Source organism: Ambystoma mexicanum, chromosome 1p (assembly GCF_040938575.1).
Source record: "Ambystoma mexicanum isolate Mex_15411 chromosome 1p, UKY_AmexF1_1, whole genome shotgun sequence".
NCBI lineage: Eukaryota > Metazoa > Chordata > Amphibia > Caudata > Ambystomatidae > Ambystoma > Ambystoma mexicanum.
In genome coordinates this window covers 506,666,539-506,683,355 of record NC_090921.1, presented here as the reverse complement: position 1 = coordinate 506,683,355, position 16,817 = coordinate 506,666,539, and the positions used below count along the sequence as shown (strand labels likewise).

Below are 16,817 nucleotides of genomic sequence, written 5' to 3'. Positions count from 1 at the left end.
ATGAAAGCAGTGAGACTGCTATATGCAGGCTCAAGGGCCCAAATAAATATTGGGGGTACACGGTCGGATTTGTTTGGACTTGGGAGAGGGACTAGACAAGGGTGCCTGCTCTCCCCACTGCTCTTTGCTATTTCAATTGAAGTAATTGCGGGTAGGCTCAGGAGATTTCATGGACACAGGGGGTTGGCCATGGGCGGGTTAGGCGAGCTGGTCTCGCTGTATGTGGACGACGCAATCATGTATTTCTGATGCTTGTGTAATCTGCTTTGATCACATGCTATGCATAGTTTAGTGAGCAGTGTTATGAGAAGGTGGTGGGTTGTGAGAAGGAGTAGCGGCAAATGGATGTTTTAGAACCGCTTGTCCCACCTGTGTGTCTGTCTTGGAATGTGTCAATGCAGTAATTCGGAGTGAAGTTGTGAACTGAGCTCCATGTAGCTGCTTTGCAAATGCTGTCTAAGGGGACGTTTGCAATAAAAGCCAAAGTAGCCGCAGTGCCCCGTGTGGAGTGGGCTCTGGGTGTAGAAGGCAGATTCTTCATTGATAATGACCAGCATCACTGTATACATTTGACTATCCATCTGGAGATGGCTCTTTTGGAAACGTGCTCTCCTTGTCTGCCTGTAGCCATGGAGATGAACAGTTGATCAGTCTTCCTAAGCAGTTTTTTTTATCTACGTAGTAGAGAACCGCCCTCCTCATCTAGTGTGTGGCGTATGACCTCAGCTGAGCTAGTTGGCTTCTGAAAGAAGGCCGGAAGCTCAATTGATTGGTCTTATGGAAGTAATAGCCACTAACAAGGCAGTTTTATATGTAATGTGTTTAAAAGTAGCTTGATGCAAAGGCTCGAAGGGAGGTCCCATGAGTTTTGCTAGCACTACTTTGAGATCCCAGCCTGGCGGGGTATTAGAGATTGGCGGGTGTAGTCTCTTCACTCCCTCCATGAACGCATGAGGTCTTCCATGGCACGGATAACTCCTCAGAGGAGCAGCTCGTGTACCTTCAGACCATCCAGGAGGGTGATGGCGACGAGGGAAACATTGAGGGTGGCGACTAAGATACCGCAGAGGAAGGTGACGGAGAGCCTCAGGACGACTAGGGCCTTCGGTCTCTTCCTGTGCCCCGGCTTCCTATTTGCCCTCTGCTTCAGCTGCCCCCTAGAGACCTCTCAGTGGACCTTCTCTCTACTCTGCATACACTGGTATCCAAGATGCAGAGGATGCCGGATATACTGATGGCCCTCCCGTGGCTCCGGTACCGGCTGACCCTCTGGCGACGGGGGAACCGCCGGCCAAGAAGAGGAAGAGGCATCCATTGCCTCCTTGGCACCCTTCACCCTCTTCCCCCGAGGGATGAGACGGATCCCGACACGACGACTTTGGGATAGGGGACCTCACGTCGCCTTCGCCCAGATCCTCCTGCCGGACGAGAAAGGTTAGTTCCATGCAATGATCTCCAGAGCGTCGGAGCTCTTCCAACTTGCGCCCGAGGAGGGCTTCTTATACCAGCGTTGGGAGGCGAAGAGAAAGACTATCCTTTTGGTCCCACACATTTGGGATGAAAGGCCTGTCACTCATGAAGAACCCTTCTCCGGCCCCGGCTAAGAGGGACCTAAGAGGCGAAGAGAAAGACTATCCTTTTGGTCCCACACATTTGGGATGAAAGGCCTGTCACTCATGAAGAACCCTTCTCCGGCCCCGGCTAAGAGGGACCACCTAGAGAAGAAATACAGGGTGCTTGACTCTGCGCACAAGTGCTTGCGGGCCCAACCGTCACCGGACTCGGTCTCTGCAGCGGCCAAGAAGTAGTCATGTGCTTAATCTTCGGCAGCGTCCACCCCTCCTGACGGCGAGCGGAAGAAGTTGGATGCTATGGTCAGCCCTAGTGAATTTAACAGGTGTTGAATGACCAAGCATGTTTCCAGCCCTTGCCGAGATCTCAGTCCACTTTGCGGCGTTTGAAACAGGAGAACACGCAATAGTTAACTTCGCACCAATACATGGTTTGTTTATTTTATTTATATAGCGCACCATACCCTGGAGTAAGAAGGCGCTTATAGACAAGTTACAGAAGGCACAGTATATGTAGAATTTACAGTTATACAATCTGTGGAGGTAATATACAATAAATACAGTCAGAGTAATTAGGGTAAACAATTGAAACATTTGAATAGTATGTACAGTATATACAGTATGCGTGGTCTTAGTCTTAGGGTGATTAACCACAAGGACTGGAAACCAGCTTTGTCATTCAACCCCTGTTAAATTCACTAGGGCTGACCATTTTGGAATTCCCTACACTTTTTACACTGACCTAAAACACCATATTTTATTGCGGTTCATGCACACCTGGAGGACCACATCCTTCACTATGTTTAGCATGCCACGAGAATCAAGCAGTTTGCGCCAATGAAAGTTTCCATCCCAGATGGACACTTAACAAGTCCTACTATGAATCAATTACACATCAGGCTATTTTTAGCCATTCTTTCATGCAATTAATTGATTTACCTTTGTTTATGCGCATTTAACGGACGCACTGTAATACAGACGCCACCTTAATATATAAATGGCTGGACTGGATTATTTTGAACACCTCCCCAGGCACAGGTCAACCATTTAACTGGTTAACCTCCTTGCACTCGGAACATGACCGTGGTTCACCGAGTTTACCCACCTATCACATTAAGTGTAACACAGGACCAATCACAGGGCTTCTATTTATTTTTCTAGGAACTCCCAAAGTCTCATGGGATCGCTTCACAAAGCTGATCACCACGAGACCACGAACATCTACACCCAGCTGGGCCGAGGTGAGGAAATTAGACGTGATATGGGGAACAGCCATTTTGAACGCCATGAATAGTGATTTATTCTTTTCCCACTCAAAACTTTAAACGCACTATAAAAAGCTTTCAAGTTGTACACGGCATGTTCGCCCAGACAACCCTTTGGGTTTATTGCTGTGATATGATGCGGGATTGACTTTTCACACATTTAAAATAACTATACTCGGCAGGCTCCTGGAGACACTATTGATCAATTAGACCTAGACTGGCAATGTACTTTGCTAGGATGCCACGCATTCAGCTTAAATTACACAAACTAACACTTTGATTTTCTCGCTAGGGCGATTAGCTCTAGCCGCCGGGGGTTTTGAAACGTGATGAAAGCAATCATAACATTGCGTGTGTTTTTCACCCAGGCAAGGCTTCATTTTTCTCATGTACATGTATCGCTTTGCAATCTAAATAACCAATTGTCACTGATTGCAATGAGAAAACAGATTCTTACTGACCTAACATTACTGGATTGGCACTATACATGAATACAAAATACCGAGTTTCAGCACTCTTAAGGGAAACTTCAACAGACCTGTGAATGAATCATACCGGCTCTGTACACATGTCATTTTGCATTTATCATACGGTTCGCGCACACATTGCTAAACCGTTAACGCTCTGGGGAATCGCGCTAAACGGTGCTAGGGACCATCCAATCAACTAGGTCTTTGTCAGCTTAATCTGTTTACCCAAGTGAATTCTATAACTATCTTGACCTTTCTCATTACGTCAATACATATGTAATTTTCAGCCTGCACATAACCCACCAATTCTAACAAGATACCTTTTAAGCATTAACAGCACCCCTGGTTAACAAAACTTCAATATTTCCACAGATACTATACAGTACAACTATTTCAATTTCTCAAGGCCTTAGCCTACTGGGACCATACTATTGACGTTACCGGTAAGCTTGCCCATCCAAAAATTAATTGACCAGGGAACTGGAGTTCATATGGAGAACATAGTACGTCACTATCTTCTCTCCCATTTCTTCATGCTTACATCAATAGTCATGACTTTGAGACCACTGTATTACTGATTGCTTAACCATATTAATTTCTAAACATACACCAAATGTATTAAGGCATGTCTACTGTGCCAATATAATTTACAATTATGAACATGTTTTTAAAAAAAAATGAAACCGACGTGAAATATGATACAAAAAATTGGATGCAATGAATGCACTTGTCAGAGAACATTATACCTTACATATACAATTTGTACGCCATGGTCTTGTTGGCTTTATGAATAAACCTTATGTATTCCCAATAATGTCACCACTTCCTAAAAAAAATCACCATTCACTATGCACTTTGTCACGATAATCACCCTGTCCACCTTGAACAGCCTCGAGAGAAACCTTAAGGTTGAAACACGTGTCTGCACCAGCAAAACCTAAAGAATTAAGCTTTTGGTCAAAATACATGAATAACTTACATACCAGTATGTATGGAATACAGATTGACAAATAAATCAACAAGGATTGCAAACCCTAATCAAGTGTGGAAAGTTACAATTATTTCACAAAAGGTTTCACTTGCCAGCGCCAGAGTATAATTCTTGGATCCCAGGCACCAAACCAAATATCACACACAACTTGGACAACAGGAGCTCTGTTCTCCTGAGATCTACATACAGGCGGTAGGCAAACATCGGAGAAAGCCTATGCAGGAATTTTGAGCCAACAAACCAATAGCGCGGTGATCCACAGTTCTCAAAAGCTCCAACGCCCCAACACTACTTACAAAACTGGTAACATTCTTTCGATTGGATGTTCCTCCAACGTATTCCTCATCGCCCTCCCAGCCTACCCCTCTAGGATTTCCATGCCATTACAGCTTACGTCTTGCAAGGTTAAGTGTAGTCGAGATTCTGTTCTTGACAAGGGGGGAAAAAACATGAACTGAGGTCACGGGCGATGTGCGTACTATTTATAACATCTGATGACGTCGCCCTCGACGGAGGCCTTCAAGGGACATCGACCCGATGCCATCGATGCAAGGGCGCCCTCTGCTGAACTTTTTTTCAAAGCAGCACAGCTGTGGACATTACATGACATAGATGAGGAATACGTTGGAGGAACATTCAGTCTAAAGAACGTTACCAGTTTGGTAAGTAACTTGTTCTTCTCATGCAACATTTTTTGATGCCCTCACTACTTTAAATGGCTGCTGGTAGTGGTTTACTGTTTACTACCAGTGTGCTTTTTTCTACCACAGGCTTAACCCTCTGCTGCATTAGAGCACTCAGGGGTGAACATTTTGTCAAAATGGTCCCCGTTTTCTATTTTTCGCCATTTTCTGTTTGTGAGGTCTTTCTTGGCTTTTACTGTGTTCACAGGTTTGAGCCCTTTGTGTGTTTTGCCTTTGGCGGGCTTCATCCCTGAAGCCCACCCCTGGCTCTAGTGTGCCAAAGGGCAGATAGTGAGGGAGGGTCCTGAAACTCCTGTCCTTTGTTCCTAGGTGTGCCTGAACTATACCAGTCCTGAATGGCCGGCTTAAAAGGCAAGGTTCTTGGGACTACAGGCAGAGTCGACCACTAAAAGCAACATCCGAAGAAGAAATGGTGAAGAAAAGCCTGCTACAACCCCCTGGACCTTGAAGTGCCCGGTGAAGCCCTGCTGCTATGCTGACCTTTCTCACATCGACAGACGCTCCATATGTACTGACTTCTCCCCTTGGGCTGGTGGAATCAACTAACTAGCTCTTACAAACTCCACTATGTAGCAATCCCCAACTTGCTGTGCCTCTCCAGTGCTGCAGAAGCCCAATGCCAGGGGTCGAGTGTCCATAACAAGTGCAACGTCTTCTGCAGAACGAATCGGGCCAAAAGCTGCAAAAGCCTCCTAAGGACACTCCAGAAGCAGGAAATCCTGATCCAGAGCCCAGGACTGAAGGAACAAGGAGAGTCCAACTGGGGTTTTTCGTTCTGCATCAGTGCTGTTTGTGAGGGGCTGAAACTGCGAAGAGACGCTGAATCGACAAGATCTGTAGCTGCCAAAGTCCTTTCCAGAGAAAGTTGGTAGTGTGACTGAGCAGCCAGGCCTATCAAGAGTGGTAAATGTGAGCTGCCCAGATGAAATCGGAGTAACCAGGCAACCCTCTCAAGGTTTCAGTTATAAATATATTTATTTATACATAAGCATTCTTTTTTTTTTTTTTAACTAAAACTTAACAGTCAGGCATGCTTTAGACCCACTTTACAAAGTCAGTAAAGTTGGTGAATACTCTTTGGACTTGCCAATACATTTCTCCTACACCCTGAAGTGACTTCAATAACAATGATCATATTGCATTTATATTAAACACCAACATACTTTTTAGATTGTGTTTCACGAAGGATGGGTTTGGGGAAAGCAGAAAGGTTAGAACATACTTTCTGCTAAAATGAAGACAGTTTGAATCATCTAATGAAATCTGATTAAGCCTTTCCCAGCAGTTAGTGTTCAACAAATTCCACCCTATGAAGGGACAAGCAATGTCAAAGTCAATAGTTTAGAAGGGTGCCTTTAAGGAGCCAGGATAGCCAGTCAATTGGACAAAGTATATAGTTGTAATGTACTTCTTGGATATAGTCCTTCACAAAGTCATAGTTCAAGAAAATCACTGATGGAACAAAAGCTGATACGCCTGTGGAAGGGGAGTTGAAATCCACTCAGAAAAGGTAAGCCAGGGCACTTCTCGAGTAAGAAAACACCACCTAGGGCAATAACGTAAGTACCCCCAATCCCCAAGGTACCTCTGGTTTGAAGGTGGTGGTCCAGCTGGATTCCATCTTGCTACATCCAAGCAGACCCTTGTCCCTGGGCCTCGGTTGTGGGGACAAGTGGGAGGATGTCTGGCGGGCTCCTGCAGGGCTCTTGCAGCAGCACTTTGGCGGTCGTCGGCAGCTACAGGCTGTTTTCGGTACAGCAGCAGTTTGCGGTTTCAGCGCCTAGTAAACGGCACTGTCTTGGATACTGGTTGGTATTCCTTCACTCCTTGATTCCTGCACTCTGGTGAAGGGACTTGAGGTCTGAAACTGAAGTGCCGCTGATCTGAAAAGAGTCATGTTAGGGAGAATTCTCAGACATGTGCTAATTCCCTCCACCTTAGAGACCCCCAGCCACTTTGCTGGATTTTGAGGACATGATTTATCTAACCTGGAGAGTGAGACCCTTTTTCCCCCACTCATGTATTTTAATGTGATTTTGTACTGTTACTTTTGGTTATGGAGTCTGACAAACTCCATAGGCATCATCTTTTACATTGTCACATAGCACCCTCAGTGCAGTGGCACAGGGAATTCTTTCAGATTTCCCAAAGGTTTAAATACCTTCTCTGAGATAAACTACTGTTTCCCAGAGCAGTAAAGTGAAATTGACTTTACTTATCATTGTAACTTTCTAGACCCAGCGCACACTATCTTACAATAGGATGCTGGAGGGGTTACATAGTATCCCCTTGGTCTAGCTTCTCGCGTAACATTTTTGTTACCTTTTTCTCACTGAATGGCTGGTGGCAGTGGTTTGGTTTTAACTTCCAGGGTGTGCATTTACTGCGGGCTGCGTTTGCAGCTGCAGTAAAGCACCCATGAGTGCCATTTTTGTCAAAATGGCCCAGTCTTCTTTTTTTGCCATTTCTTTGTGGAAAGGTCCTTCTTGAGATTTACTCTGTGCACCAAACCAGGATGTCCCATTGTTCGCTTTGCCTTTGGTGGGATTCACGAGTAAATCCCGCCACTGGCTCCATGGTGTCTGGGTTAGGCAGAAAGTGAGGGAGGGGCACGAAACTCCCTGTGATTGGTCTCCTAGGAGACCCAAATGCACTCTGTAGTGATTGGCCGGCTGACTGTCTGGCAAGGATAGCCACCCTGCTGGGTGACTGACAGCTAGGCTGGAATGAATGGGAGAGAACTGAATAAAAGGCAAGGCTTTTGGCTTGGAAGGCAGAGCTGACCACTGGATGAAGGGACCAAAGAAAAACTTGAAGAGGACGCCTGCTGCAACTCCTGGACCATTGGTTTGCCCGGTGAAGCCCTACTGCTGTACTGAAACTCCAAATTCTTATCGACCGAGAAACCCCTGCAAGAACGACTTCTCCCTTTTTGAGTTGGTGGGACCAATCAACTCCAAAGTAAGCCACCTGGACATGCATCTCAGAGCTGGTTGAAGTTCCACAGAGTTGCTGCTGGAAACCGTATAGCCAGGGAGAGGAACACCAGATTGTGTGTTGCTTTTAAGCTGGCCTAGAGCTCCAGGAAGATCCTCTGGACTCTCGGTAAGCAGGATTGACCGAGACAGAGCCCCCTCAACAGAGTGCAGGACTGCAGAAGCAAGGAAAGCCCATCTCGACAGCCAGGAACTGCATTGTTGGTATTTGCGGTAGACGCGAGGAGCTGAAACACCGAACAGCCACTGAATTGAAGATTGTCCATTGCGAGCGGTGACCTTCCCATTGCAGTGCAGGAGTCCCCAGAAGTCCTCCCTCTTGTCCCCACGACTGAGGCCCAGGAACAGTGAGGCCTGCAGAGCTGCACAGGAACAGAAGTCATCTGCTGCACTTTTTCCTCATTATAAAGGTACTGTAAAGTCTGAGAACTTGCCTCTTACTGTAGAGTTGCTTCTATCTTCTACTACTCAAAAGTCTAATCAGCTTGTGTCCCTACATTTGATTCTTCTTTTCTTCAAAGACTTCTAATACACTGTTCATAGATGTTCGACTTACCTACAAAGAAGTGCTTCAGATCATATAGACTTTTGCCTATTGACTTTGGCTTAGCCTCTTCCAGTGAATGACTCTTATTGGGGATCTGAAAGTATTTGACTGCTTAAGAATATTTGTGGTCTCTTGTTTGTTCTAAATCCTTTCCTTTTTGTTCTAAATCCTTTCCTTTGACTTATTACTATATGATTCTTAATGCAAGTGATCTATTAATGTCCCCAGCACCCTAGCAATTGAAGTCACCTGAGGTTGTAGGTAGTCTGTGGGCCATCCCAAAAGAGTATCTACTGATTCAGAGATATTCAGAGTGTGTATTTTGTGAAGTAGATTTGAGTGTTACTGTTATATTGCTCCATTCTGAAGAAGGCTTATTCTAACTGACTGACAAATTAATAATTGTTTATTCAAGAAACCTTGAGTGTAAGAGTGTATTTGAATACTTGCAACTTTAAATCTCTGTGTAACTTCACTACAGCTCACATTGGCCCCTCTTGAGATCAGCCTCGCTGCTCAACACGCTAACAAAATTGTGTAGTACAAGTTTATACCAAAGGTTGGGGTTCCTATACCTGTAGTCAGTTGTTTGTAGTGTTCCCAGAGGGTACTGCATACAAACTTTGCCTAACAAGTCCATAGCTGCTGCCGACCTCGAAATTGCTGCTGCGGGAGTCCTCCAGACTTCCTCCCTCTTGTTCCCACAACTGATGCTCAGGAACCCAGGGTCTCCATCGCTGCAACAGGATAGAAGCCAGCTGGACCACTCTTCTTCAAACCAGAGGTACTGTTCAGACTTGGGGTACTTAACTTGGTGTCTTTGGCTTTGCTCTTCTCAGTTGAGACTTGCAGTAGCTTCTATTGTTAGTTGATTTCAGCTTTGCTTTCCACAAGTGTAACAGCTTGTGACCCTACAGTGATTTTCTACAAAAACTAGACTTTTATTAACTGAGTGCCTCAGCTCCATAGACTGTGCTCCAGTTGACCTTGGCTGTCCTGGCTCCCTGCAGACTCTTCTAGTCCATTGACTGACATTGTCTGTCCCTCAGAGTTGATAACTTGTGTTCCGACTGTTATTGCTGGGAAAGGTTTCATCTAGACTCCATTGGAAGATTGAAGTATATTCACATGCCCTGGGAACCTGTTTAACCTTTTTCCTTCTGTTTAATCTTTCCTTTCTGCAACCTCCGAATCTGCAACATGTACTAGTGATATGTAAATGCCATTTCTGCCCTTGTGAATGAAGTCCCCTCCAGGTGTAGGAAATGTGTAAATGGCATCTCTAAAGAGTACCAACTAAGCATATGCTGATTCTGGATAAGTATTTAAAAGTATTTTTGATTGTTACATATATTGCCCTTTTTAAAGAATGCTTATTTAAAAACTGTTAAATTTATAACTATATCCTTGAATATAAGTGTTACTTGGTTAGTTGTATTTGCGATTGCTACAGCTCTCATTTTCCCCTCTTGAGATAAGCCTGGCTGCTCAGACTACCTACTTGTGTAGTACAGGCCTATACCAACAGGTGGGTTACCTAATACCAAGAGGACAAGTGTTGTGTAGTCTGTGTTACTACATCAAATCTTGCCTAACCATCCCCTCCCAGTTACTTACCCGTTGACTGAACTCTTAGGGACATTGGATTTGCCAGCAGTTTAGAGACTGCTCAATCTAAGGTGCCTGCATTCTAATTATAAAGCAAGGTGTAGTATCTGCTTTTTCCATCTTTTTTCTCAAGCAGATTTTTGCTTGCATTGATGTGGAACTATTCGTTGATGTATGCATTGTAGTGTCATGTAGTCACCCTTGCAATACTTACTGTATAGGTAAATATCCAAGTGTGTGCTGTACTGTATAATATCCACAAGTGTTACTTGCATGTCTGTTTGGGCGTGACAAATAGTAATTTTCTACTGAGGCATATATAACCATGTGGTATTTAACTCCGTTAGATTTCTTCATGCCTTTTTTTTCTTTAACTAGGAGAGGGATGGGGAGCCTCCCTTCCCTAACCCCGCTCTATGTACCCTTCTTTTACCTCCTTGAAGAAACCAAACACAAGGTGACTTTCCACATAGTCATTGATTTTGGTGAATGATGTAATGGTATATTTGTATACTTCTGTGTTTGACTGCCTCCGTGTTAACTACCTAGACTTCAAACCCCTGATCACACAAGTCTCCCTTACTGTTCACCCCAAGCTACCCCATGGATATAAAGACTAGGTGTGAAATGTCCTAGCAGAATCCTTAAACTGTTCTGGTTCTAAAAAATAAATAAAAGAAAACTCCTGCTGGCTTTCTCTTGATCTGCTGTAAGAGTATTTCTGGAAAATTATGCAAATCTGCAGACTGGTGAAAATGTGTAAATCCCCAATAGTACACCCCTGCAATCACCTCCTACACTCACAAGGTCAGTTGAGTCATGCTGGCAGCGCCGTCCCCTTTGTGAGTCACTGAGAGAATGCAATGTGGCCTCCAGCCTATGTGCAAACTTGGGCCTCCCCCTTGCAGATCACATAGAAAATGCTGGGAGTGACCCAGCCTCTACAGAATAGGTGCCATAGGCACTGCCTAGGGGGGAAATGAGGGATCCGCCTTTAAAAGGAAGCCGATCCAGCCATTCTCGGTAAATCACTGTGTGCTAGAAAGAATAAAGCTGATTGTAGGGGAATTGGACACTCGAGTTGAAATGAGCTTCCTTTAGGTGTACATGACTTGTGTCGGTTTGAAATCAAATGCATATCGCCGCCCTTGCAACAGGTAGCGGCATACCACTGCTGAGAATATGCAGTCCCAGGCTGATCTTTTGCTGTCCTGTTTGCTGAAACTGGGTTCGTTCATACACGAGTGCCTATAAGAGCACAGACTTGGAGTGATAGCATAACTTAGCATGTGCCTGTGCTAATTGCAGCTACTGCTGGGCAAGTCTATGGAAATTGACTACTTTAAAGATGAGTGAATGCTTTCTGTAACTGGGGTTTTATTTGCCAAAGATGTGCCATAACTGAAGGGGAACACTGAGTATTTATTTTCCCTTCATAGGATCTGCCGTGTTAGAGGGCAGCTTAATTAAGCCCACATGCTGCCGAAAGCCAATCTGTATTCTGCTCTTGTGAGGGGATAAGTACCTGTATGGTTTAGTAGCAGCATTTGTCTATACTAGCTATGCATATATGCCTCCTATATGTACACGTGTTCTTTTTTTAGGTGACAATCTATTTTGTTCAGTCAAGAATACATGTCTTGTCTCTTTAGCAGTGACAGCGACGTGGACCACATCAGTGATTGGAAGAAGCGTGATGAGGAACGTCGCAAAGAGCTTGAGGAGCGTAGGCGAAAGGAGCAAGAAGAACAGCTCCGGAGGTTGCGAGAGCAGGAAAAGGAAGAGGAGGAGGCCAAAAAACGTGAAAAGGCAGAGAAAGGAGATGGTGCCAGCGACAGCAGCCAGGATAGCGACGTGAAGGAAGAAGGGTCTCCCAAGAAGGTGAAGAAAGCCCCAGCCCGACCAGCGTTATCCTCAGACTCTGAAGTGGAAAAAGAGGTGAAAGCGGAAAAGCCTACCAAGAAAAACAGACAGTCTGCAACCGATGGGCAGGCACGGACAGCCACTGACGTGAAGAACAAACGTGGCAAGAAAGCACAAGTCCAGCGGTCTTCGTCCTCCGGCTCGGACACTGAACGGGAACGAGAGGTGAGAGCACAGCATTTGTAGAAGCCACAGATATCGCATTTACATGGGCTAGAGTAAGGAAAGACCGTTCTGTAGTGTTCTGGTCTCTAATATGATAGACTGGTAGATATAGGGTGCATAGATGGAAATAGATGGGAGCTATTTAGATCCTGCTAGTAGCCTACAAGAGCCTATTTAGCTTCACACCAACAACTACCAGTAGCTACTTTTGATGACTTGGTATGACCATTGCCGTACAAATTTACCATGACTTTAACTGTATGTTTGGGGATGGTTAAAAAGTAGCATCCATCAGGGTGTATATAGAAGACATTTAAACAATAATGGGTCATGCAATTAACACAATGCTAGTTTGCTTCTCGTTAGGTACTCGTGAGCTATTTAGATTTGTGGTACCTTATGTTGTACTCCTTGTTCCCCAGTGGTAGCTCCTGCTTAGTGAGTGGTGCCTGATGATAAAGAGCAGCTTTTAGCACCTGGTCAACAAATCTTTTTTTTTTCTGTCTATTGTAATGGTAAAATTGCAGGAAGCAAACTTGGAATAGATTTTGTCACGGGTCATGTTTGCTGTTCGTTGTCTGCCCCCTTGCTATCCAAACTAAGTCTGGGAAATGGTCCTTGAAACTCTAAATCAATGTCAAGTGCTTTTTTTACAATGCTAAATCCTAAGGTTTTGTGTTTAATTTGTTAATTTGGTCAACGATTATGGCCCTGCCACTTGTGCTGAAAATCTGTTCATGCATATACTGCCTATTCTATAAAGAACGTCCTTGGTTTACTCTTTAGCTTCCCTGGTCATTTTCAAGAATGTCAGTCTCTCCTACTTTATTTATACTCTGTTATGCATTTAGTTTGTCTATCCCATCTTCTGGACTAATCATTTTAAATATGTGCATATATCGCCATAAGCTCTTTTTTGCAAACCTATCAACCGAGGTAGTATTCTTGGTTGCCTGAGGTCGCTTTTTCGTCTGATTTACATAAGCAAATGTGTTACAGCAACCTCCCTGTTGAGGGCCATACGTCCACTAACAATAGGGAAGTGAAGGGAAAGAGCATAATGCACCCAACTGAAAACTGAAGCCAAAACTCTCTAAAATGTAAGATCAATCAGAGCGACAAGGCTTCACTTTCAGGAAGCGGTGGCAAGCAGGCACAAAGGTACAATTAGTCCACACACATCCTCAAAATACACTGCACTGGTATACTGAAAAATACATGCGTTTATTATGTTACACATAAAGATCTCGATTAGCTCAAATAAGTACTTGAGCACATAAGGCATAGTATTGGAATACACAGTATATAGAAAAGAACAGTTATGTCTTAGAGGACTCTCCTTGGTTCTATACTTTAATGTGCTTCCACTAGCACTGCTAAGCACACAACCTATAGTGACACTGGTTAGGAAGAGAAAATGAGAGGACGACAATCTAACAAAACAGTGCAAAGTCCCTAGAGCTTGCACTACACCTAGAACAGCCCCGAAGACCCAGCCTACTCTTGCTATATTGTTTACGCCCTATACCTGGTGGTAAGCAGATAAAACCCGATATTTTGTCGCCCAGGAAAGTCCTAAAAGGCCCAAGGCAACACTCCACATTAATTCTGGCCTTCTAGTGTATCGTGTTTGAAAAATATGAATGCACACTTCACAATTACAACTGGTGCTAGCGGCTGGAATACAATTCCTATACATAGTTGGAGGCCTCCAAGAAATCAAGCTGCGTCTTTGCCCCAGACATTAGTGACCCCTAGGGTAAGTATCTCCATTAATAAGCCACTTCAGGACTCGGAGGTAGGTATTCGGAGCGGCAATGTTGAGGAAAACTGTTCCAGGAAGGCTTGGTTTACAGCGATCCAGTGCCAAGGGACTGCACCATTCCAGGCGATGGCAGCATACCTAGAGCTAGGTGGGCATACCTGCCTGGAAATGGTGGGTAGCAGCGGTAAACAGCCTGGAAAGCGGTCCCAGGTTGGAATGCTATACTCTACACCGAAGTGTAGTCAGCAGTTTGCCGTTGGAAGCTTGGACTAGACCTATTTCAGCAGAATTCCCAGCCGGGATATGCCCAAGCCACTGAATCCATCAGGCCACGCTGGATGAGGGCTTGAAGCAGTTTCACCAGGGTGAAACACCTCCAGTAGGTTGACGGGCCTGCTTCTTCCAAGTTACAAAATGAAAGCATCAAAGGTCAGAGAATCCCTTAAGTACCACCACAAAAAGGGCATGGGAAAACCAGCTCCCTCATCGCTAGCAGTGGTTGGGGTGGAAGAGTTTTGATTGCCAATCATTCTAGTTGGCCATTGGGAGTGCCAATTTGTCCAGACCACCGCCGACAGGAAGAGCGAGCAAGTGAGAAGTGTTGGGGAGAATTTTCATTTCTGTGCTAATTCCCTTCAACCTTAGTGTTGGGGAGAATTCTCATAAATGTGCTTGTTCCCTTCACCTTAGAGACCCCCAACACCTTTGCTGGATTTTGAGGACTTGATTTTCTTACCTGGAGAGAGTAAGAGACTTTTTTCCCCACTCTTGTATTTTAATGTGTTTTTTAATCTTGTGTTCTTTTGATTATGGAGATTTAGAGAACTCCATAGGCATAATCTTTTCATGTGTGTTACACAGCACCTTCAGTGTAGTGACACAGGGAAGCCTTTTAGGCTGTCCCAAGGTTTAAATACTGTCTCTGCAATAAACTACTGTTTCCCAGAGAAAGTAAAGTGAAATTACTTTACTAGTCTTTTTTTAAATTCCTAGACCCGATACACACAGTGCTGCAGGGGTTACTTAGTATCCCCTGTGTCTAGAAACTAACCTAGCAGTCAAATGCTACCCTTTCCTCTCGAAATGGCTGTTGGCAGTGGTTTTACAACAAACTACCATGATTTTTCCCGACAGTGAACACCGGAAGCGTTAAATCGCGAGAGCCATGTTTTTCAAGAATGCATCTGGGCCCCCTTTGTTTAAACGGGTCCCGGTCTTCTTTTCTTGCCATTTCTTTTTGGAAAGGTCCTTCTAGAGTTTCTCTGCGTGCCAAACCAGCTTTGGTCCCTTTGTTCCTACAACTTTGGCGAGCTTCCTGAAGACCTCCTCTGGCGCCAGAGTGTCTGGGGTAGGCAGGAAATGAGGGAGGTGCCCAAAACTCCCTGTGCTCAGTTTCCTCAGAGACCCAAATGCACTCTGGCATGATTGGCTGGCTGACTGTCTGGAAAGGACAGCCACCCTGCTGGGTGAGTGGCAGCTAAGCTGGAATGAATGGGAGGAAACTGGATAAAAGGTGCGTCTCTTGGCTTGGAAGGCGGAGTCGACCACTGGAACGAAAAAACCGAAGATGAGCTGGAAGAGGACAGCTGCTGCAACTCCTGGACTGTTGGTTTGCCCGGTGAAGCCCTGCTGCAGGTCCAAATCGCCAAGTTCATCTAGACTGAGAAGCCCTTCAAGGACGACTTATCCCTTTGAGTTGGTGGGACTAATCAACTCGTAAGCCACCTGGATATCATTCTCTTAGCTGGTTGTATTTTCCTCAGAGTGCTGCAGGAAACCGAATAGCCAGGGAGAAGGACACCCGTTTGTGTGCTTGACTACAGCTACCGGAATTGAAGATTTGCCTTTGCCAGCTTTTTGAACCGTCCCAGTGCAGTGCAGGAGTCCCCCGACGTCCTCCCTCTTGTCCCCATGACTGAGGCTCAGGAACAGCGAGATCTGCAGGAACAGACGTCTTCAGCTGCATCTTTTTCTTCATTGTAAGGTACTGTGAAACCTGACCGAGAGAACTTACCTCTCACTGTGAAAGTGCATGAAACTTTGGCAACTTGCAAGCCTAGTCAGCTTGTGACCCAACATATGAACCTTTCTTTTATAAACTACTTCTGAGAACCCTGGCAACGACTTTTCCGTTTAACTTCCAGAACTCCTTTATCCTATTCAAGACTTTAGCCCATTGACTTTGGCCTAACCTATTGCATTGAATCTGCTCCTCTGGGGTACTCATGTGCACTGTTGTAGAGTAACTGTAATATTTGTTTTATTAACTTATGCCTTTTTGCTCATACTTAAAATGCTCTGCCATTTTTCTCCTCCTTCAAAGTAGTTTAAATGCCTCAGAACCTGATCCTTTGAAGTACTGAAGTATGTTTTGTGTGATATAGATTGCCTCATTCTAGTGAACTGACAGTGAAATAAATTAATAAGTTTTACCAAGAAACCTTGAGTATGAGTCTATTTGAATACTTGTAATTATAGACCTCTGTGTAACATCCTTACAGCTCACATTCCCTCTTGAGATGAGCCTTGATCTCGGCAACGGTAACACAAAACTGTTTAGTACAGACTTATACCAAAGGTTGGTTTTGCTTACACCTGTAGTCTTAGTTGTGTGTAATGGTCCCAAAGGGTACTGCATACAAACTCTGCCTAACACTTAGAGACCCCCCAGCTCTTTTGCTGAACTTAGACCTTTTTCATTTTAACTCCTGAGTGTGTGTGACCTTTTTCTCACTCCCTCACGTGTTTTTCCCTGATTAGGATTTGGTGGTTTCACTGTTTTTGGAGTCTGACAAACTCCATGGGCATCTGC

At 44.7% G+C, this 16,817-nt stretch overlaps 1 protein-coding gene across 3 annotated transcripts in view; it reads left to right on the top strand.

Annotated features, from left to right (window-relative positions):
* HDGFL2 (HDGF like 2) overlaps positions 1 to 16,817 on the top strand; it is a 945,069-nt gene that overhangs the window by 368,051 nt on the left and 560,201 nt on the right. For 2 of the 3 annotated variants that reach the window (XM_069649364.1, XM_069649366.1), the window contains exon 9: positions 11,805 to 12,240. In XM_069649364.1, the coding sequence (XP_069505465.1) occupies positions 11,805 to 12,240 (436 nt within the window). The remainder of the gene's footprint in view (positions 1 to 11,804; positions 12,241 to 16,817) is intronic. The other variant, XM_069649365.1, reaches the window with a different exon arrangement.